This window comes from Camellia sinensis, chromosome 2 (assembly GCF_055761805.1).
Source record: "Camellia sinensis isolate YWXY chromosome 2, ASM5576180v1, whole genome shotgun sequence".
Lineage (NCBI taxonomy): Eukaryota > Viridiplantae > Streptophyta > Magnoliopsida > Ericales > Theaceae > Camellia > Camellia sinensis.
Genome location: NC_138962.1, coordinates 198,610,397 through 198,632,907, shown reverse-complemented (window position 1 = coordinate 198,632,907; position 22,511 = coordinate 198,610,397). Strand labels below are relative to the sequence as shown.

At 35.6% G+C, this 22,511-nt stretch overlaps 1 protein-coding gene across 1 annotated transcript; it reads right to left on the bottom strand.

The window, feature by feature from the left end:
• Nucleotides 1-18,144: 18,144 nt before the first annotated feature.
• LOC114307217 (expansin-B15-like) lies at nucleotides 18,145-22,265 on the bottom strand. The gene is made up of 4 exons (XM_082913333.1): nucleotides 22,127-22,265; nucleotides 20,813-20,925; nucleotides 18,859-19,043; nucleotides 18,145-18,460 (listed from the first exon to the last, which is right to left on the bottom strand). Exons 1-4 carry the CDS (start codon nucleotides 22,263-22,265, stop codon nucleotides 18,145-18,147), a joined length of 753 nt encoding a protein of 250 aa, XP_082769459.1.
• Between the last annotated feature and the right edge of the window lie 246 nt (nucleotides 22,266-22,511).

Genomic DNA, 22,511 nt, shown 5'->3' with positions numbered 1-22,511 from the left:
TATTTAGAAAGTGATTACTCATAGATGGCTCTAAAGCAAACAGACAGAGCAGACAAATCAGATAACTTGCGGCGCGAGACCTACATAGACACAAAACGAATACATACTGAATTACATACCTGGAATCATTAATGTAGCTCTTTGTTATCTTGGTGTGTTTCTACTTCTTATCTTCATTATTATGTCTTAACTATGGCCTAAGAATGCCTAGGATGAAATGAGGGTACCAAAATGCACTTTGGACACTTAACAAAATTTTTTGAAAACAGGGCCTTCGCTTGAGCGCAACTTCCTTCGCTCGAACGGAGGCTCAATAATGTGAGTGGTCGCTCGAGCGGTCTGTAAACTCTACAAAAGTACTGGTTGTGTGAAGTTTTCGCTCAACAGTCGTTCGACGGTTGCTCGAGCGTGAGACTAGGATCTTCACTTGAGCGCAACTTTTGTCGCTCGAGAGGTCTGCAAAACATGAAAACTTTTGGGAGCATGCGTTTTACACTTAAGCCAACTTTTGGTTGCTCGAGCGGAAGTGTAAAACATAGAGTGGTCGCTCGAGCGCAGGATCTATCGCTCGAGCGGAGAGGTAGATTTCTGGGATTTCTAGATTTGCTTCTCAAGTCTAAAGCTCAAATTCAAAGCTACAAATCAACTTTTATTGGGCCAAAAGACTTAAGGAAACTTGTGTAAACTTGTCAAATGTCAAGAATTCAAAACCATTTCGCAAAATCAACGCATAAAAGTGTCATGCCCCAAAATTTGGACAATTAAACATTAAATTAAGACTAAACTCCTATCAATATTCCATCATCCAAATCCTAGGGGTGAAATAAAATTTAAACGTTCATGTCTCCAAAGGGTTGATGTAAATTTCCATCCTCAAAAGATTACAAGGGATAAAAAAAGAAACTAAAAAAATGCCAAGCAAACCATCCACCATAATTTCATAACTAACCAATACCTCCAACATTAAAGTAACAATAAATAGTAAAAATAACTTAAATAATGCAAGGTTACAAACCATGCCAAATTATTAAAATAAATAAATACATAAACTAATATCAATCCTAAGCTCAAGAAAACAAAAGAAGTCCAAACGATATGTCCAACAACTATATTTATTTCTCTTTATCACCATAGTCCCAACTAATCCTGCAAATGACGCTCGGTTATGCTCAAATAGAACGCACCCAAGTTGCCAAGAGACAAAACGGGTCAGTATACATGTATACTGGTATAGGTACAAGATCTAACACCCACATGTCCACTAGACACAAACAAAAAATACATTTAATTATTGTTACGGGACAAGACAAGTAGTTCTATCCGCACCGAGACGAATGTGTAGTTTCCCGAGATACGGTGGTATTTAGTTTCTTACCCCTACACAACGAAATATAAATTAAGTATAAAATAAATAAAATAAAAATAAATATATGGTGGGTCAACCCTGCATAAAAAGTTAGTAAGACCTACCATCCTGCAAAAAAATAAAGTTAGTATAATTTAATCATAAGTAACTTACTGAAAAAGTATAAAAATGTACTGTTTTATACTTAAATAATTTGAATTGACCAAAACTCAAAGAATAAAAGTTGTACAGAATCAAATTTCCTAAAAGGTAGCGCAAACGAATTTAGTAGAAATTGAACAGGTTGAGAAAAAAACTTAATAGAAAATCCTAACCGAAATTCGATCGAAAAATATGGAACTGAAAACGAAAAGCAATTGCCCTAAGATGAATTTTTTCGGAAAAGCTCAAAACATGAAAAGTGTTCAGAATAATGTTTTACTTCAGTTTATGCAAAACCAATAAAAATGAGCTTATTTCGTGGGTTAAAACAACATCTAAAATCTGCAATACAAAAATAAATAAAAACTATTAAAACGAAGATCATCCGATTACAAGTTCTAATCGATATTTTTAATAAAAAGTTAAAACACAAAAGTTGTCTAGAATCACGTATACATGTCTCTGTTCAAATTTCATAATTTATCGAGGTCGTTTACTATTTTTCAAGATGTACAAATCAATACAATTCATACCATAACAATAAACTCATAATTAATTTCTTTATACCGTAACTCCACCACTTTGGCCCTTCACTTATGACCTACACATATATCCCATGTGCCTCCTGTATACCTAATATCGCTTCGAAGCCAAACTTGCATGGGGATATCGTCTCGAGTTTGACCGACACTCCCCGAATGGTTAGCATATACGTACGCGCGTAAATCAAAGCACTCGTCTACTTATGAGAACGAAGCAACAATATATACACAATCTCTCATCTACTCATGAGAACAAACATAACAATGCCAAGCCTAAGACATTCAAATAAATCTCATAATCCTCATTTTTTTTCTTCTTATAGACTCTTTCTCACAATCACTCAAATAAAACAATAATCCATGGAGTCATGGTGGAGTATAAGGAATTTATCTATGAGTTCCTAATTAATTTTAATTTCATATATCCATGAGTGTGTTTACAATCATAAAATAAATCCATATAAAAATCCTAAACCTTGTATACACAACTAATCAAAATAATTAAAATCAATCAATCATCTAAAAACCCTAAACCTTACATACACAACTAATCAAAATAATTAAAATCAATCAATTATCTAAAAATCCTAAACCTTACATACATAACTAATCAAAATAATTAAAATCAATCAATCATCTACATGCAAATACGAAATCAATTCAACATCAAATAAATATAAATAAATAAATAAAAATAACGAATTAAACATAAATAAAGGGAAGTGGGTTTTGCACTCACAATTATTTTTGAAGATCAAAAAATCACTTAGAGAATTAATGAAGCCACCAAAATAAAACCCTAACCCTTTTTTCTCTTTTCCTCCTCTCCTCCCGCCGTCCTTCTCTTTCTCACGCCACACACAACACTCTCTCTGTTGATTAAACACACACACACACACACACACACACACACACACACACTCTCTCTCTCTCTCTCTCTCTCTCTCTCTCGACTGCTCTCCCCCTTTTTTTTAACACCTCTCTAATGCTTCTAACCTAATTTGACAATATAATATATAATTTAAATACAATCTAATTACAACATATATAAATGTAAATATAAGATTATATATATAACACCTTATATATATATATATATTCAAATTAATTATATATAATTAAATATCACATTAAATTAATTAAATACCACATTAAATTCTTATGTAACCACACAATTAATAAAACTCAAAATAAAATAAAGTAATAATTATCATAATAATAATAAATGATGACTTACGAAAAATTAGGATCGCTACAAATCGTTCAAAATTCAACTTGAAACTTAAGAATATGATATGAACATGACATGCATGAATTGTTATGAACTTAAACTCTTCAAAACATGATCAATTAAGGTCAAATGGTAAGAAATGTGATGAGTTCTTAAAACAAAGTCAAGATAGACACATGCATGTGAGATTTGATTGAAATTCAAACTCAAAATGTGATGAAAATGCATGCATGCATGAATCATGCTCAATTCTTGTATTACACAACTAAATTTTCTTGAATTCGTGGTCTAGACATCATATTTGTACAATCTAAGGGTTAAATTCTTATCTAGGCTTTCCGAATTGAGGGCTAGAGGCTTAATTCTTGAGTCTCTAAGTCCAAGTTCTTTACTTCCTAGCAAACCCCTTAGCTTGAGCTCAAGTCTTCTCCTTTCTCTCCCTCTCTGACATTTTGTTTGATTGAGTAGGCTCAAAGATGTGAAAAGAGATGAGTCTAAGCACATACTAGCCTTATATAGGCTTAGTTAATAAAGCTTAATTAATTGGAGTTAAAGATAACTAAGTGGGATCATTTATTCTAATTTATTCGTTCTGAATCGAATTTTAATGAAACCTACCATTAAATTTTTCAAATTCTAACTAACATAGAAACAAAGTCACTTTCGTGATCGGATGCCGATAAGGCCTTCAATTCAAAGAACAAAACAGAACACAAACAGATATTCCTACGCGGATAGATATAAGTACAAATAATACAATACACATACGATTAATTCATAATTTCATTTTAATGACTTATTAGGCATTCATAATTATATGTTTTAAGCTAATCACGAGTCAGGATTATTACACATGTGGCCAGGGCTCTCGCATGTGCGATTTTTCAAGGCAGGTCTGGATTTGTTTTTTTTTTCCATTTTTCTAAATTTCGGGCCTCTAATTGCATGGTTTTCACATGTATTTGACGTTCATAAGCATTTCATGGACATGAAGGAATTAAAGAATGAATAAAAATAACTGAATAATCAAGTAAATGCTGAATTGAATAAGTTAACAACCGACTGTATGAATTGAATGTATATTGATAAGACGTGTGTTCTGTTATGTGCATTGTAATTATAGGCCATGAGTTGAGGACCGATCAATTGTTACTGGAACCCCACTGTGGGTAACATTACTGTAAAGATATTATGTTCATATGAAAGATATTTGCAATGTTATTTAATATATTATGTTTTCTAAAATGTTATTTGAATGTGAACGAATGTCCTATTTTTGAATCTATTGTGGCATCCAAAGAATGGTTCCAAGTCATGGGGGACAACATATTAATGTGGGTCCATGACTTATATGTGATTAAGAGATCTCGTTAGCCACTTCATTGTGGTGATATGTGTTTAATCGGTATCTGTTCAAGCACGAAATAATATTCTTGTATAATCCTGTCGATCAAGTCTGTGCTCCTCCAAATGTCGTCGCTTTACTCCCTGAAAACACAAACGTGAGCTAGCCGGCGGGTGTGTGCCAGATACCCCTCTGATGCCTAAGTTAGGAAAATAGACAAATAGACAAAAGCTCTGTGTATTCGAGAATCAAAGTTGTGATACCTGTAAATAGGTCTTGTCATGAGCTTTTATAGGTTTTTCCTGGCACAATCTTAGTAGGACTCTTTATTCCTCAATGTAGAGTCCTCATAGGAATCACACTTCTGAAAGATAATGCCTATCCTTCAACACCCTCTTCACTGCTCTAACCAAGTGAAATGGTTTTACTACGGTTTTATGATTACACAATCGAGCTAACACCGCTATATTTAGGCGGCAGCTTCAACCATGCTTCACCTAGCTCAGTCGCACCTTGCTCTTACAATTCAGCTCATCGCGTCCACATATGACACCTTAGCTCGGTCACCGTTCAACTGTACCTCGAACCGGAGTATGCTGGTGTTATCTTGTTTGAAGCTTCTGCTTGGCCATTTGCTTGAGGGTATGCTGGTGTAGAGTTGTAGAATATTATCTTGTATTCCTCGCAAAAGCCCTTGGAGATTTTGCCATCGAACTGAGTGTCATTGTCAGATATTAGAGGCTTGGGTATGCCGAATCGGGTTATGATATTTTTCCAGACGAATTTCTTAACATCTTTCTTCTTTATTGATGCGAGTGCTTCAGCTTCCACAAATTTTGTGAAGTAATCTGTTGCTGCGAGAAAGAACTTTTTGTTACCAGGTGCTGTTGGAAGTGGTCCTACTATGTCCAGGCCCCACATTGCAAAGGGCCATGGGCTAGTCAATGGTAGAAGCTCTCTGGATGGTTGGTGTATCTGGTGTGCAAACTTCTGACATTTCTCGCACTTCTTGACATACTTCTCTGAATCTGCTTGCATGTATGACCACCAATATCCTTGTGAGATTGCCCTATAAGGCATATTCCTTCATGTATTTCGAACAAGAATGCTTCGACCTTGCTAGGATGAACACATTTCAAGTAAGGTCCTGTGAAGGATTTTTTATATAACGCCAATGATGGAGAGAGCCAAAATCGCTGTGACTTTGCTCTTATATTGTTAGCCTCTTTCTTCTCTTCAGGTAAGATGCCGTCTTTTAAGAATACTATAATGAGATCCATCCATGAAGGGCCTAGTTCGGCACAACATACCTTAGCTACTTCGGGTTCTTCAATGCTTGGTCTGGGTAGGAAGTCGATCAGTAATGGATGTGGGATAGATGTATTTGCCATTGAGGCAAAACCTGCTAGTTCTTTCGCTCTACTATTTTCTTCTCAGCCGATCTGCTCTATCCGCACTACTTCGAACTTCATGATCTCCTTTCTAACTAACTCCCGGTACTTAGCCATCCTCTCATCTTTCGCCTCGTAGTTGCTGATATCTGATTTACTACCAACTGGGAGTCACTGTAAACCATTAGTTCAGTGGCCTTCATGAAAAGTGCTGATTTTAGGCCTGCTAAAAGTGCTTCATACTCCACCTCATTGTTTGATCCTGGAAAGCCAAGGTTGACTACTTGTTTTACTATTAGGCCACCTGGTGAGATGAGGACTATGCCAAGCCCTGCACCGTGCCTATTGGATGCTCCATCCACGAAGAGCTTCCACATCTCTCCAATGAATAGTTTCCTACAAGTAGAAGGGTCAGATGATGTCTTGGGGTCATGCGTGTTGGTGATGTTTTCGTCCAAGTCCATGCCTGCTGTTGGGGTTTGCTCTTCGCTATTTGAATGCCCCAAGTTTTTACTTGTTGATGAGTCGTTACCGGGAATAGCATGGTCTGTCCCTTCTTTGCTGTCTTCAATCCTGTAAGGCTTGCAATGTGGTTGGGTATCCTGTATTAGGGGCTGCGCAGTTCCAGCGGCACTTTTTCCTTTTTTTTCGGTCGCATTGGTCAGGTCAACTGGGCAGATGTGATGGCTTCCTCGTGTGAACTCAGCCACAAAGTCTGCCAAAGCTTGGGCTTTTATTATGGTTCTAGGTTGAAACTTGATATCAAACTGTCCCAGCTCAACTGCCCATTTCAAGATTCGTCCAGAAAAGTCCGCCCTCTCAAACAAAGCTTTTAAGGGAAAGGCTGTTAGGACGATTATGGTGTGGGCGTGGAAGTAATGTGACTACTTCCTTGAGGCCATCATCAAAGCTAAGGCCAGCTTTTCCAATGGTAGGTATCTGGTTTCTGTGCCCAGCAAGGTTTTGCTAACATAGAAGATGGGCAGGTGTTGGATTCCTTCTACTCTGACCAACACTGCACTAACTGCATGCTGTGAAACCGCCAAGTATAAAAAGAGCTCTTCTCCAGGTACTGGGGTTACTAGCAACGGTGGAGAAGACATGAACTCTTTCAAGATTGCTAGGGCGTGGTTGCATTCTTCATCCCACTCAAACTTGGCCTTTAATGCTTAGAAGAATGGTCGACATCTGTCTGACGACCGACTTATGAACCGGTTAAGCGCGGCTGCCAGGCCAGTGAGATGCTGCACCTCTTTGACTGCGTTGGGCCTCTCAAGATCTTGGATTGCTTTGATCTGAGAGGGGTCTGCTTCTATACCTCGGTTGGTTACCAGAAAGCCTAGGAATTTGCCTGATCCTACGCCGAATGCACACTTGGATGCATTTAGACGCCACTTGTTCTTTTTCAGAATTTGGAACATTTCATCTAGGTCGCTGAGATGGTCCTTCTCATCCTTGCTTTTGACCACCATATCATCTATGTAGGCCTCCATTGTTCTGCCTAACAATGGTTCAAACATTTTGGTGACCATCCGTTGGAATGTAGCCCCTGTATTCTTTAGGCCAAAGGACATGACCTTGTAATAGTACAACCCTCTAGGCGTTGTAAATGATGTGACCTCCTGGTCTGGTTCGTACATAGCGATCTGAGAGTAACCTCTATACGCATCAAGGAAGCTAAGTCGATTGTGTCTTGCCGTCAGGTCTACCAGTTGGTCTATCCGTGGGAGGGGAAAACTGTCCTTTGGATATGCCTTGTTGACTGTTTTGTAGTCCACACAAACACGCCATTTTCCGTTCTTCTTTGGCACTACAACAGTATTGGAGATCCACCTGGGATAGTGCACTTCCCTGATGGCTCCTGCCTCCGGTAAGTTTCCCACTGTCACGAGCCAAACCCGGCCCTATGGGTTTAGCACCGTAACCGGCCAGTAATCCGAGATTACCGAAGGCTTGCAGAACAGTAGAATAGTAAAACAGAGTACAGGGCCTGGCGGAAGCCAAAACAGTAAATAAACAATGTCCAATGAGCTGTGACAGTCTGTATGCAAAAAGACTTTCATACGTTTATACGTAAACAGTACAGAACAGTATACACAATATTTACAATCATTCAGACTAGAGACTTCATCCCTTACATAACAGTACAGTAACATGCAGTCTATACAATCCATTCGGTTATTACAAAACAGTAAGACAGTACAGAAGGGGGGGGGGAATCGTAAAACACCCCTAAGCCTTAACGCGATAGGCTCGGAACCTTGCAGTGAGGCACATAGGCTGGCTTGACAAAACTGGAGTAACTCTGACGCTCCTAGTCGCGGTTTGGTGCCTGAACACCTACATATATATATGAGCAGTGAGCTAAAGCCTAGTGAATAACATAATGCGTAAAGAGGTTAAGAATGAATGTCCTTACAGCATGAAAACAGTTCAATTAAATAGTATTTCAGTTGTTCAGTCAGTACAGTCATATGTGGTACACCCATTAGCATAACAGTACAATAAGCAGTAGGTCTTAAAAGACCGAACAGTAATGATGGCCATCAGTCAGTAAACAGTAGTGGTTCCAACAAGGGAACCGACAAAGATTTCTATCACAGTAACAGTAAACAGTAGGTGCTAAGGATGCCACAATACAGTTCAGAATATAGGACATACATTCATTCAGTTAACAGTATCAGTTCAGAAAACAGTAAAGTTCAGTTGTTCAGAAGATAATCATTTGTGAACATATCTTTACACAATCGTTACTCATAGCGTTCTGGGTTACAGTAAGCTAGAGCGTGCCTCCCCAGTCGCCAACCCTACACAGTTAACAGATTGAACACACTAAGCTACACAGCTGGGAAAGATAGTAACTTAACCCCTAATGCCTCGGTGTGTTCTAAATCTATATCCTCAGTAAGATGCCTTAAACTAGGCCTAAGAATGCCTAGAATGAGATGAGGATGCAAAGATGTGATCAGAAAACAGTTTCAGAAGTTTCAGAAAAATAGAGTCCCGCTTGAGCGCGGTTTTACCCGCTCGAGCGGACATGCAACAAAGGTACACGCTCGAGCGTCAACTCTCCCGCTCGAGCGTACTGTAAAAGTACTAGATGGGTGAAATCTTCGCTCGACGCCCGTTCGAGCTTGAGACACAAGACTCCGCTCGAGCGCCCAATCCTCCGCTCGAGCGGACTGTAAAACAGTGTAGAGAAATACTGGATGCTCGGATTCTCCGCTCGAGCGCCCAATTCCCCGCTCGAGCGGAAGTGCAAAAATCTGGAAAACCCAGATTGCACCTCCAAGCTCAAACCGAGCTTTCACAATTCAAAACTCGACCTCTTGGGCTGAATTTCCAGAAAACATTTGTAAACACATAGAATAACATGGTTCAAAGCTCAATTTTGAGAAATCAAAGCCCAAGGGTGTTTAATTCAAACCCAATTTCAAACCATTTTCATGAACATGGAGAACATGCAAACATGCATGAATTCAAATCAATTCAAAGCTTCAATTTGATGCTCTAAGGAGCCAATTGATCCAAAAACAAGTTGAAACCATGGACCATTACAAAATTATGGACATGCATGTGACAATTTGCCATGAACTCAACTCAAAATCCCACAATACTAACATGCATGCATGGCTCAATTCTCAATTTTGGCATGAATCATGCAAGAACAAGCTCAAACACATCAATAAAGGTTGAATTCTCTTACCTAGAGCTTTAATTACAAGTGTAAAACCACAAATCAACAATCAACTTTCAATTCTCCAAGTTGTCTAAGCCAAATCTTCAAGAACTCAAGATGAACAACTCAATCTCTCACTCTCGCCTCCCTATGGTCGGTTTGTGTGCAAGAAATGGAGCTTAAGAGATGTTTAGAGTCAAGTATGCAAGGTTCTAGCATAACTAGGTAGTGGGCCACTCGGTGGCAAAACAGTAATTACGGCAAACTTTGCAATTAACTCATTTTAATCTAGTTTAATCATACCTAATCAGTTTTCAGATAAATATACCATAAAATCACATTAATTATGAGGATCATAAAACATCAATCAATTCTTGGTTCGGCCGCCGATAAGGCCTTCAATTAGCAGTTTAAACATAAAACATGAACAGATCAAATAAACAATCAAACATATAGAATACAAATTAACATACATACTCAGTCAATTCAGTTCCAGTTTTCAGTGAGCCAGTTCAGTACTTTAATCAGTTCAATTATCAGTCATTATCAGTTCAGCTATCAGTCATAATCAGTTCAGTTTGACGGTAATCAATGTTTATCGGTAAGCAGTGATGAGGGTTATTACAGTCTCCCCTCCTTATAAAGAGTTTAGTCCTCTAAACTCGAGTTACCTTCGTTCTGGAAGAAAACAGGATTCAATGGAAACAGTTCAGGATATCTTTTAGCCATGTCCTCTTCCCTTTCCCAAGTGGCATACATACCACCATGGTTCTGCCAGTCAACTTTTACCAGCGGGATTTCTTTGTTTCTCAGTTTCTTGATCCGTCTGTTTACAATCTGTATAGGTCGTTCCTCATAAGTGTAGTCATCACTCAGCACTACACGAGTAGGCTCAATTACATGGAAAGGATCCCGGAGGTAGTCTCTCAACATAGAAATGTGGAAGACGTTATGCATATGCTCCATTTCAGGAGGAAGTGCAACTTGATACGCCAACGGATTGATTTTCTCAATAATCTCATATGGTCCGACGTATCTCGGTGCTAATTTGCCTTTGACTCCAAAACGAGTCTGGCCTTTCATCGGTGTCACTTTCACAAATACGTGATCACCCACTTCATACTCTCTGTCTCGTCTTCTAACATCAGCATAACTCTTCTGTCTGCTCTGCGCAGTTTTCAGTGTCTGTTGTATCAATTTCACTTTCTCAGTTGTTTCATACACAATCTCAGGCCCAAGCAAAGGCCCGTCTCCAACTTTTGCCCAGCAAATCGGAGATCTACATTTTATGCCATACAACGCCTCGAAAGGGGCCGTACCAATACTCGAATGGTAGCTGTTGTTGTAGGCAAATTCAGCTAATGGCAAATGGCTTTCCCAGTTTCCCTGAAAATCAAGGACACACATTCTCAGTAAATCCTCCAGAGTCTGGATGGTTCTTTCTGACTGGCCATCCGTCTGAGGATGATAGGCACTACTCAGTCTCAATTCAGTACCCAATGCAGTCTGTAAGCTTTGCCAAAATCTCCACGTAAACTTCGAGTCCCTGTCGGAAACAATGGACACAGGCACTCCATGCAGTCTCACAATTTCATCAATATAGAGTATAGCCAATTTGTCTGCATTATAAATTGTCTTGACAGGTAAGAAGTGAGCAGATTTAGTCAGTCTATCAACAATAACCCAAATTGAGTCCATACCTTTACTAGAGCGAGGCAATCCCACAATAAAATCCATGGTGATATGCTCCCACTTCCACTCCGGTATCGGTAAGGGCTGCAATAAGCCTGCGGGTCGTTGATGTTCGGCTTTCACTTGTTGGCAATGAAGACATTTCGATACAAATTCAGCGATTTCTTTCTTCATTCCCGGCCACCAGAAATTCAATTTCAGGTCTTGATACATTTTCATATTCCCTGGATGGATAGAAAATTTTAAGTTGTGGCCCTCTTGTAGAACTCTTCTTTTCAGTTCAGTATCGTTCGGTACACACAGTCTTTCTTGAAATTTCAGTACATTATTCTCAAATTTGAATCCCAGTCTCGGTTTAGTTTCTCTTTCTTCGATGATCTTCTTCAAGAAGTCATCCAGTTGTTGTTTCTCTTTAATCTCTTCAATCAATGCTGGTTGAGCAGAAATAGCAGCTAAGGTTCCACCTTGTTCTCGTAAAACAATTTCAATTTCAGACTTTTCAAGGTCACAAAGCAACTCTTTCTGCCCGGTAAGCAAACAGGCTAGATTTCCAATTGATTTCCGGCTCAATGCATCGGCAACGGTATTGGCTTTTCCCGGATGGTACAATATCTGTAGGTCATAGTCTTTGATCAGTTCTAGCCATCTCCGCTGTCTCATATTCAGTTCTTTCTGTGTGAAGAAATATTTTAGGCTCTTGTGGTCGGTGTATACTTCACACGTTGCCCCATATAGATAGTGGCGCCAGATTTTTAGTGCAAATACTACTGCAGCAAGTTCCAGATCGTGAGTCGGGTTGTTCTTTTCATGTGGTCTCAGTTGTCGGGAAGCATAGGCAATTACTCTCCCATTCTGCATTAAAACACACCCCAAACCCTTATGAGCAGCATCACTAAATATGGTAAAACCATCCGTACCTGAAGGTAAGGTAAGAACCGGTGCAGTCACTAATCGAGTTTTCAACTCCTAGAAAGTAGATTCTCTTTGGTCAGTCCAGTCAAATGATATCCCCTTCTGAGTCAGTTGAGTCAATGGTAAAGCAATTTTGGAGAAATCTCTGACAAATCTTCTGTAATATCCAGCCAAACCCAAAAAGCTTCGGACTTCTGTCACATTTGTTGGTCTAGGCCAGTTCACTACAGCTTCAATTTTCTGTGGATCGACAGTAATTCCGTCTTTGCTAACAACATGCCCCAAAAACATAACATGGTCAAGCCAAAATTCACTTTTAGACAGTTTAGCATACAGTTTCTGTTCTCTTAAGGTTTGTAGGGCAAGTCTCAGATGATGTTCATGTTCTTCTATACTCTTGGAGTAAATCAATATGTCATCAATAAATACAACAATAAAATTGTCAAGGTATGGTTTAAAAATTCTATTCATAAGGTCCATAAATGCAGCTGGTGCGTTCGTGACTCCGAAAGGCATAACTAAAAATTCGTAATGTCCATACCTCGTTCTAAAAGCAGTTTTATCAATGTCATCTGATTTAACTTTCAACTGATGGTATCCAGATCTGAGATCAATCTTCGAAAATACTTTAGCACCCTGTAACTTATCAAACAGGTCATCAATACGCGATAATGGGTATTTATTCTTTACAGTTACCTTATTCAGTTCACGATAGTCAATACACAGTCTCAGTGAGCCGTCTTTCTTCTTTACAAACAGAACAGGTGCGCCCCACGGTGAAGTACTGGGCCTGATGAACTTTTTGTCTAATAGTTCTTGCAATTGCACCTTCAGTTCTTTCAGTTCAGTTGGAGCCATTCGGTAAGGAGCTTTAGATACTGGCTGTGTTCCAGGAACCACATCAACGGTAAATTCAATCTCCCTGTCAGTCAAATCCCCTGGAAGATTATCTGGAAAAACATTTGGAAATTCTCTGACTATAGGAATACAGTTTACATTAGCATTATCAGCAGTAGACACAGTTAGTACAAAACACATATACCCTTTACACCCCTTTCTAATCAGTTTAACAACCTTCACAGATGAAATCAAATACGGAGGGGGTACTACCCCAATCCCATTAAACACAAATTCAGGTAGGCCAGGTGGACGGAAAACTACTTGTTTTGTTACACAGTCTATGGTGGCATGATATTTCGTTAACCAGTCCATCCCCAATATTACATCAAAATGATCAGCGTTCAATGGCAGTAAATCGATAAACAGATGTGCATCTCCAACAATAATTTCACAAGCAGGGTACATGTATGCACAGGTCATAGATCCCCCAACGGGTGATGATACAGCTAACAGATAGTTCATAGGTTCTAAGGATCTATTCAATTTACGCGAAAAAGCATGCGATACATAAGAATGCGTAGACCCCGAATCAATCAGTACATAAGCATTCTGAGCACAAATAGAGAGAATACCTGACACAACGGTCTCGGTATTCTGGACGTCTCCCGGTACTAGGGCGAACACTCGGCCCTGCCTCATAGGCTCTTTCCCGGTAGCTTTGGGATTCGATTTTGGTGTAACAGTTGATGCCGCTACGCTTGGTGTAGCTTTACTACTAGCTTGTGGAGCAGAGGGACAGTCTTTAACCATGTGGCCCACCTTGCCTCACTGGGCTTTAGCTCATTATTTTATATATATATGTAGGTGAGCGTCATGGAGAGCCAACTTAAGGAGAGACTCAAGCCACCCTTTAAAGCCGTATGAGTTTCGGTGCCTCTGAGTTGAGGCTAGGTCGCGAAGACCGTTGCATAGCTTGTGATCACATTGTCGGGCTTTTGTTATATGTTTATTTGTACACGAATGATGCTTTGTGTATATGGATATAAATGTTTTGTACAAGATGTGATGTATAAAATACCGGATGGGTAAATTAACGTTATGTACATGTGTCTTTTCATATAGAAGCAGAGCTCATTGGACTACTTGTTATATATATTTTTATATTAAGCTTCTGCTAGCCTCGATTATTTCAATTGTACAGGAAGGCCTTTGGTAATCTCAGATTATTGGCTGATCACCTCACCGACCCTTATGGGGCGGGGTATAGGTATTGACAGCAAAGGTGGAAACAGTTAATCATGTGATGCTTTTATGCCCATTGGTCTGAAAATTATGGTTTGATTTGGTGAATTGGTGGGATTTAAAATGGGTAACACCAGGTTCTATGGATGTTTTGTTGCAATGGTGGTTTGGTATGAAATTTAGAAAAAAGGAGCTGGATATTTGGAAGGTTGTCCCTTTGGCAATGTTATGGTCTTTATGGAAACTAAAGAATGATTGCTTATTAAATGTTGGCAATTTTGATTTTGCAGAGATAGCGAAGATGATGAAAGTTAGAATTGCTCTATGGGTTAAGTCAAATATTAAAGGAGTGAATTACTCAGTGCATGATATTGTTGCAAACTTGAAGCAGGTGAAATGTTGTTTATACGGTACAGGAGATTTACTGGTTTGTGCTACTATTATGAGGTGCAGTTGTTGTTGTTGGTAGCTCATTGGTTTGGTGTTGGTGAAGAGATGTATTTGCTATGATGATTATTGTTTTTTCTTGGCTTAGAGGTATTTCTTGGTCTTAGGTGTGATACTGCATTGTTGTATTGTTGCTGCTGTTGTATTGTAGCACTGCTGCTATATTGTTGTTATGTTTTTTTCTTTCTTTGGTTGCTTTTGATTGATTTCTCACCAATCTTGGGTTAAGTGCTAGCAAATGATTATACTTCCTTTGCGGTGCCAACCTAATTGGGATTGTTGAAGTTAGCCATGATGCTCAGTGCATTTCCCTGCTTTGTTGATGTAAATTTTGCAAGTATATTGTTTTTTTCATCAATAAAGTTTCAATTTTGCTGATAAAAAAAAGTACAGGTATAAGATAAATCAAAATTAAATATCATTATATTAAATAACTTACAAACCATACCTTAATTTTAAAATCATGCTAAGCACAAAGCTATAAATAGAACTGAAGTCTAGTAAAATGAATTTTATCTTTGTATTAGAAAAAAATATTTTTTCGACTAAGGTATGGTACGGCTTGGGTATATACTAGATATGTCTAGATACACCAAAAATTAAGAAGAAAAAAATTTGAGTACGTGTTTTATGTATCTAGTACGTATGCAGAAATACTATATGTCGGTAAGTACCCGGTACATGTGCGACATATTTGTCGAATTATCTATGCGTCATAGTCTCCAAATAATTCTAAATGAAGATTTTTATATTTTTTATTATTTTTTTGCAAAGTATATATTATTTAAAATTTGAAATTTTCATTATTGAGATAAAAAAAATTATTTATTAAATATTTAAATTAATTTTTTTTTTTTTTATGTTTGAGGGTCGAATTGATTTTCAAGTATAATTTGGGGGATAAAATAAAATTCCAAATGAACTTTGGTGTCACGTCAGCACATTCCGTCCAATTGTAAACAGAATGTGACGGCATGGGCCAAATTGATCAAAATTTCAAAAGCTTGAGTGTAAAATTGATATTAATCAAAGTCTAGGGGTCAAAGTGAAAAATGCATAAAATTTTGGGAAGTAAAATGATATTTTCTTAAAAATTAATATATTGATTTTTAACCTATTTGTCAAAATAAATCGTAGTGGGTTAACCATTTCTTCAACCTTCGCGAGTATTATTGATTTACATAAGGGCTAATCACATACAAATTTGAATGTGGGTTGTATTAAGCGTTGTACCACTTCACATTGTATGAGGAGTTTCTGCTTTGGGCACAGCTGCTCTTTAGTGGGTTTATCTAGGATCAATTTTATGATCTGAATGGTTTATATGATAAAACTCATTAAGTAGATTAAAAAAAATAAAATAAGGAAGATCAATTATGTAAAAAATTGGATTAATAATATTCATATGAACAACACCAATCACAAAGTTGGAAGTGTAACAAATTACATATTTCAGTAACAAAAGTGAATAAATCAAAAAATGTGACTAAAGTGTAACAAATTGTATATTTTGATAAATATCATTAATGCAATTAAGAATTTGTTTGGTAATTAGTAGAGTTTTTCTTTTTTATTTTATTTTAATTTTAAAGATTAACTTTTTGCTAAAACAACTTGTGAGTTTAGCAAGTACTAATTTTCAAAAAAAAAAAAAAGTCTAGCAAGTACTAAAAAAAAATTACTAGCTTTTATGTTTTTGGAGAATTTTAACTAAGTTGATGTGTTATTATTTATTAGGAAAGTTATAGATAAAATTCACATAAAAAACATCACAAGAAATTTTTTTTTTTTTGATCGGTAAAAAAAAAAAACTTTATAGATGAATCGAAAGAGTGCATCAAAAGCAAACGGATGAGTGCAAAAAGCAGCAAAGCGACCTCGACGATTTCAACTAGATTGACACCGAGAAAGAAGCATAATCATATGCTAAAGCATCATCAAAGTTGATGAGAAACCAACTAAATAAGAGAGGAAAAAGGGAAAAACAAAAAGGAAACAATGAACCCAAAGCAGCAACCCCAATAAGAATGCCAAAATCTTCCCAATAAGAATGCCAAACAGAGTAGCCAATCCCACCCAAACCACCAAGTAAAACAGAGTATCTTCCCATAGACTTCCAGAACAGTGAGAGAACAAGACAACATCAGAACACACCTAAACACCTTTGCAGCAACTACCACAACAAAATGACTCAGCATACCACACCCCTCACACTGCAGGAAATCTGATAATGTAGTTGTGCCATTTCTTTTGTAAATATAAGTTCCTTTTACGAGTAGTTTGTTTTAAAGTGACAAATCATTTTGCATGAAAATTCTTTACGAATTTTCTGACTATATATTATTACTCTATTTATTATTATTATTTATTTATTTAAAATTTTTATTTTATTTTATCTTTCTAGATTAGCAGGAACAGAAAACTAATTTTTTCAATATAAAGTAAAGAAAACTACTAAAGATAAAGCAGTTTAGAAAAAATAAATTTAATTTTTTTAACAGTCACCAAACATTGGTGAAAGTGGATCTTGTGAGTTTTTTTAGAGGTCTTATGTTAGCGGGTTAATTAATTAAGTTACTAATTCGTAATTGATTTTATCAACTTGAATCCCAAAGCTGGAGGCTGTACCCTTGGTTGTTCTGCTGTCTCTTTGGAAGTTGAGGAATGATTGTATCTTCAATAATGCTTATAAAAATTCGGACAACTCTTCGGCTTAAGGCATCAATCAAGGAGTTTCCTTACTCAATCTCTGACTTTATTTTTAATCGGAGATGTTCCTTAAAATCTTGATGTGTTTTGTTGCTCTGTAGCTGCTTGGTTGTGTTCTTACTCGTTGTACTGGTTGGTGGGCCTGTTTGCTTTTAACTTTTGTTTGGTGACACCAAACTTGACTTTGTGGTAACGCATGATGGGCCGTTCTTATTAGTGCCAACTTAGTTAGGATGTGTATATTTCGTTATGATACTCTTTACACTTGGTCTTTCCGTTGTTATTGTTGTAATTATTTTAATGACGCATCAATAAAAGTTATTCTTTTTTACTGGTAAAAAAAACTTGAATCCTACCCCTCATTACACCAAGAAAGTTAGCATGTTAACTAGATAGATTATTGATATCACTTCATCGACTCCTACTCAAAATCTCACTGCATCAAATGCACAAGCACACCCCAAAGTCTAATTGTGAGTCAAACAATTTAAAACCAAACAACTAAATATTCTTGGATTAAACAGTCAGAAGTGACTTTTTTATTCTTGGATTTCCCAAACAGAGTCTAACAAACCCTAATAAACGTGGACATTCTTAAAAGCTATCATCAAAAATTTACATGTGAATAGTACATCTGATTAGGCTTCCATCCCACCGGAATAACATTGGTAGCCACCACAGTCTGGCGGGAGGATGATGTAATGCGAAAAGAGAGGGGACCGGGCATGGCAGCATTGATTTTCCAAACAGCACCAAATGATTGTTGCATTGGAAGCCACCTGCCTGAGGCTCCATTTTGGATTTCAACTCCGGACATGTCACCAGCTCCATTTTCATACTCAATTGCTGTAGCAAAATAGAAAGGGTTTGATCCACTATCTATCCTAAACGCCAAGTTAAAACCGGTGTAGTGACATGGAACCCTGCAATATATATATATAATTTAATAATTAAGAGTCTATTAAAATAAAAAGATGGACGAATTAAAGGACACGAATAGTTGATCCTTTTTTGAGTCTTCAAACAAAATTAAGTAAAACGCATGTAAGTTAGAACTTTATCTTAGTTTTAAAAGGTTCTTACGATTTCAAACAATACAAATTTTAGGTATCAAAATGAATTTAATTTAATTTCTTATTTCTCTATTTAAAAACAAAATTATATAGTGACGAGAATAGAAATTGAACCCAAGACGTTTGCTCTGGTAAAAAACAAGACTCTAGAAGCAATATTTACTATGTATACTTTTAAATATATTTTATAAATTTAATGACACATTTATCAAATAGGTACACACCCACTAATATAAATATATTCTAACCTTTGATACTGAATCTGCACCTGGCCAACATGGCGTAATTCATCTTCTCGACCACGAATAGCCAAGGCTCCAAAAGCGGCTCCGCTTAGATCAAATTGATATGCGCCGCAAGTACCAGGGCACAAATCACTTATAATTACCGTTATAGGACGCCCTGAACATGCTGGATTTGATGTACATATCACCTATATATATGTTTTCAAAACCATATATACACATATTAGATAGCTTCAATTATCAATGCATGAAAACAATGAAAACACTTTTGGTATTTTTCAATAACATTAATGGGGAAGGATTCTCTCCAATCCATTGTTTTACTAATGGGGTACTGTTGCAGCCACTACGGATTCTATTTCAACAATTTGAATTGTTCATTTTGTTTAGTATTGTATGTTGATCATTAATAAATAATAATAAATAATAAAAAAAGATTCATTCGATATTCATAACACTATGATTTCATTATATTTATTTTCAAGAAAAATAGAAGACAAGTATTATTTCGAAAATTGTTCATTTGGGTAAATTACAAATACAATCTCTAAGATTTTCTTAAAATACAAATCATCCTTTGTGCTTCTGAAAATTATAAATACCCTATTGTAAGAATTTTTTATTCAACAAAATTAATAAAATTGAGGTTTTTGTTTTTTGTGTTTTTATTTTTGTTTTCAGTAAACTTTAATATTTTAAACAATTTTTTACTTTTTAGATACACTTAATATAAGTACAATTAAAAAGTATAATATTTGAAAAAACAAATCTTTACAAAATTCACTAAATATCAAAAATACAAAAAAATTAAAAAAATTTAGTACAATTTCGTATTCTTGTATATTTATTGATTTTTTAAAAATATTTTACTTTTTAGGTACATCTAGGTTAGGTGTATCTAAAAAGTATAAAAAAAAAATACTTAAAATATTAAAAAATTCACTAAAAAAAATATGAAAAACAAAAAACTCAATTATCAGAAAATTGAATTCAAAAAATTGGAATCAAACAAGTTGATTAAATTTCTAACTATTCTTCTATATAACGATGAAATTACATAATTGTTAATTGAAAAATATTTATGATATCATTATAAAATATTAATTGATTTGATGATTTTTTAAAACAAGAGCTTATTGGTTTGTTTGTTTGTTTGTTTGTTTTTTTTTTTTTTTTTTTTTTGATTAGCCAAAAGAAATTTAATATGAAGAAGTGACCTGTAATTTCTAGAATCACAGGAGACAATTTGTATTTTAAGTAAACATTGAGATGTGTATTTTTAATTTTTCTGGAATGATCACTACAAGAATCTTCACTATTGGCGACTAAATTTTTAATCCCCAAAAGTCACTATTTGGTCGCTAAAGGCTTTTAGCGACAAAAATATTTGGTCACATAATTAGTTGGGGAAGAATTGTCGGGAAAGATCATTGGCGACTAAAATTGTTTTAGTCGCCAAATGTACTACATTACCGACTAAGTTTTTAGTGGCCAAAAGGTTTGAAATAAAATTAAATATCATATTTTTGGCGACTAATTTTTTTGTCGCTAAAAGTTTAGTTATTTTTAACGACTAATCATTTTGTCGCAGAAAAGAGTTTTAGCTACTAAATATATTAGTGGCCTAAGTAAATAGCAATGTTTTGGCTATTAAGATTTATTCGTCTAAAGTCAAATTTTTTTTTAGTCGCCAATAATCAATATACCCCGACTAAAAAAAATTAGTAACTAAATATTTTACTTTTGCCGACTAAAAAAAATTTTGGTCACTAATTTCACAACTTTTGGCTACTAAATTGTTTTTAGTCGCCAATTTTGATCGCCGGAAGTACATTTTGTTGTAGTGGATTTATGAAAAATCTTACAAAATAAATGATTCAAATAATTAAAATAAGACATACAATAGGTCGCAATAATAGATAATAGAAATAAAAAGCATGAAATAGAACTTTGGCACCTGATAACATGTCCCACATCCTATGCCTGATTTGAATAGAGCATAGCCTCCAGCTGACACCATTTTATAGAATGGAGCTTTTCCAAGGATATCGGTATATCCACAAGCACCCCCTACATTCCAAATATTAGTGTCAAAGGTTATGATACTTTAATAAAAAAATAACAATAATAAATAAATAAATATATATACATGTATAGAGGTAAAGATTTTAGTTTTTTCTAATAATTTAAATTATTTAATGAATTAGTAACTAATAATTTAACATGATATCAAAACGCATAATCCATTATGTATTTTGGTAGCTAGACTATCTAGATGAAGGCTTCTTGAAGAGGATGCCTCCACTTGGAAAATACATTATATTGTTTCCTTAAAAAAGATTTTACTATGTTTAAATCTTGAATTTAAAATAAAATAAAATAAAATAAAAAATCAAAAGAGGAAACAACATTTTTTCCTTTGATTAGATTAGGGAAAAAAGAAAAAATAAATAGATATTAAAATATTTCGAATTTGTTTGTTTACACATAATATATATAAAGTAATTTTTTTTTATTCGCCTTACATTTTCATTTGTTTTGTCAAATCCAAAATCCAATGATTTTCAAAAGTCATTAAAATTCAAGCAATCTCCAAACACGTCTAACAATTTCAAATCTTGAAACATAATTGCCTAGCAACTACCAAAAAAAAAAAAAAGAAAAAAAAAAAGAGAAGCTTTTATTAGTGTTGAGTTTGATCCATCAAGTTTTAGTCAAATTAAAATAAAAAAATAAAAATTTAATTGCATGTGTTAAATCTACTTATGTTACTCTTGATCTTGTGTCACACTAATATACTCTCTAACCTTCGTGCAAGTTGTGAGTAAAAGTTTAATGACTAACAAATAAATAAAAACTTAATTGCACGTGTTAAATCTGCTTATGTTACTCGTGACCTTGTGTCACGCTAATATACTCTCTAATCTTCATGGAAGTTGTGAGTAAAAGTTTAATGATTAACACAAATAAATAAATAAATAAAAATGACTAACGAAAAAAATGTATTCACATATGAAAGTATGTTGAGGATATGAATAACAAAATTATAAATCACAACAACAATGTTTGACGACAACAATGACATATCAAAAAACACCACCATCTACATCTTTGGAGAGGTTGTGAAACCCTAGTCAAATATATATATATATATATATATAAAAGATAAGCATATGTGAGTAAAGGCTCAAGTTAAACAAAACAATATGTAATATTATAACATCTATCTATATATCATAAACATCAAAAATGAATTTCTCTCTCCCCTCACCATTGGCCCCAAAACCGCTAGGATCTCCATACCATGTGGCTTTAGTAGATAAGAAAGCAGCATTAGATGAAATTATTAATAATGAAAGCAAAGCGATAAAGGTGAAGAGATTGTGGAGGTGTTTAAGAAAAGAAGGCATTTTTTATGAAATAGATTCAAAAAGACGAACACAGATTTATACTGAGATGGCATAATAGGTTCTGAGGTGATGCATGTATTTATAGGGAGAGAGCTCCTCTTCATACCTTTTCTTTTATGTTTGTGTGGGTCCAATCTAATCTTGCATTGGTAATTTGAACTATCTAATTTATTATTGTAGGGTCTATAAAATAGACGGTTTATCTGTGCATATCTGAATTAAGGTCCATAAGAGGGATATGAAAAA

What these genes read in the sequence shown, in the direction of transcription:
- LOC114307217 (XM_082913333.1), bottom strand. Translation starts at nt 22,265, where the DNA reads ATGCCTTCTTTTCTTAAACACCTCCACAATCTCTTCACCTTTATCGCT. An exon ending in TAGCGGTTTTGGGGCCAATG is followed by an intron (nt 20,926 to 22,126) that starts GTGAGGGGAGAG and finishes TTTGGAATGTAG; the next exon opens with GGGGTGCTTGTGGATATACC. An exon ending in GTGCAGATTCAGTATCAAAG is followed by an intron (nt 18,461 to 18,858) that starts GTTAGAATATAT and finishes TATATATTGCAG; the next exon opens with GGTTCCATGTCACTACACCG.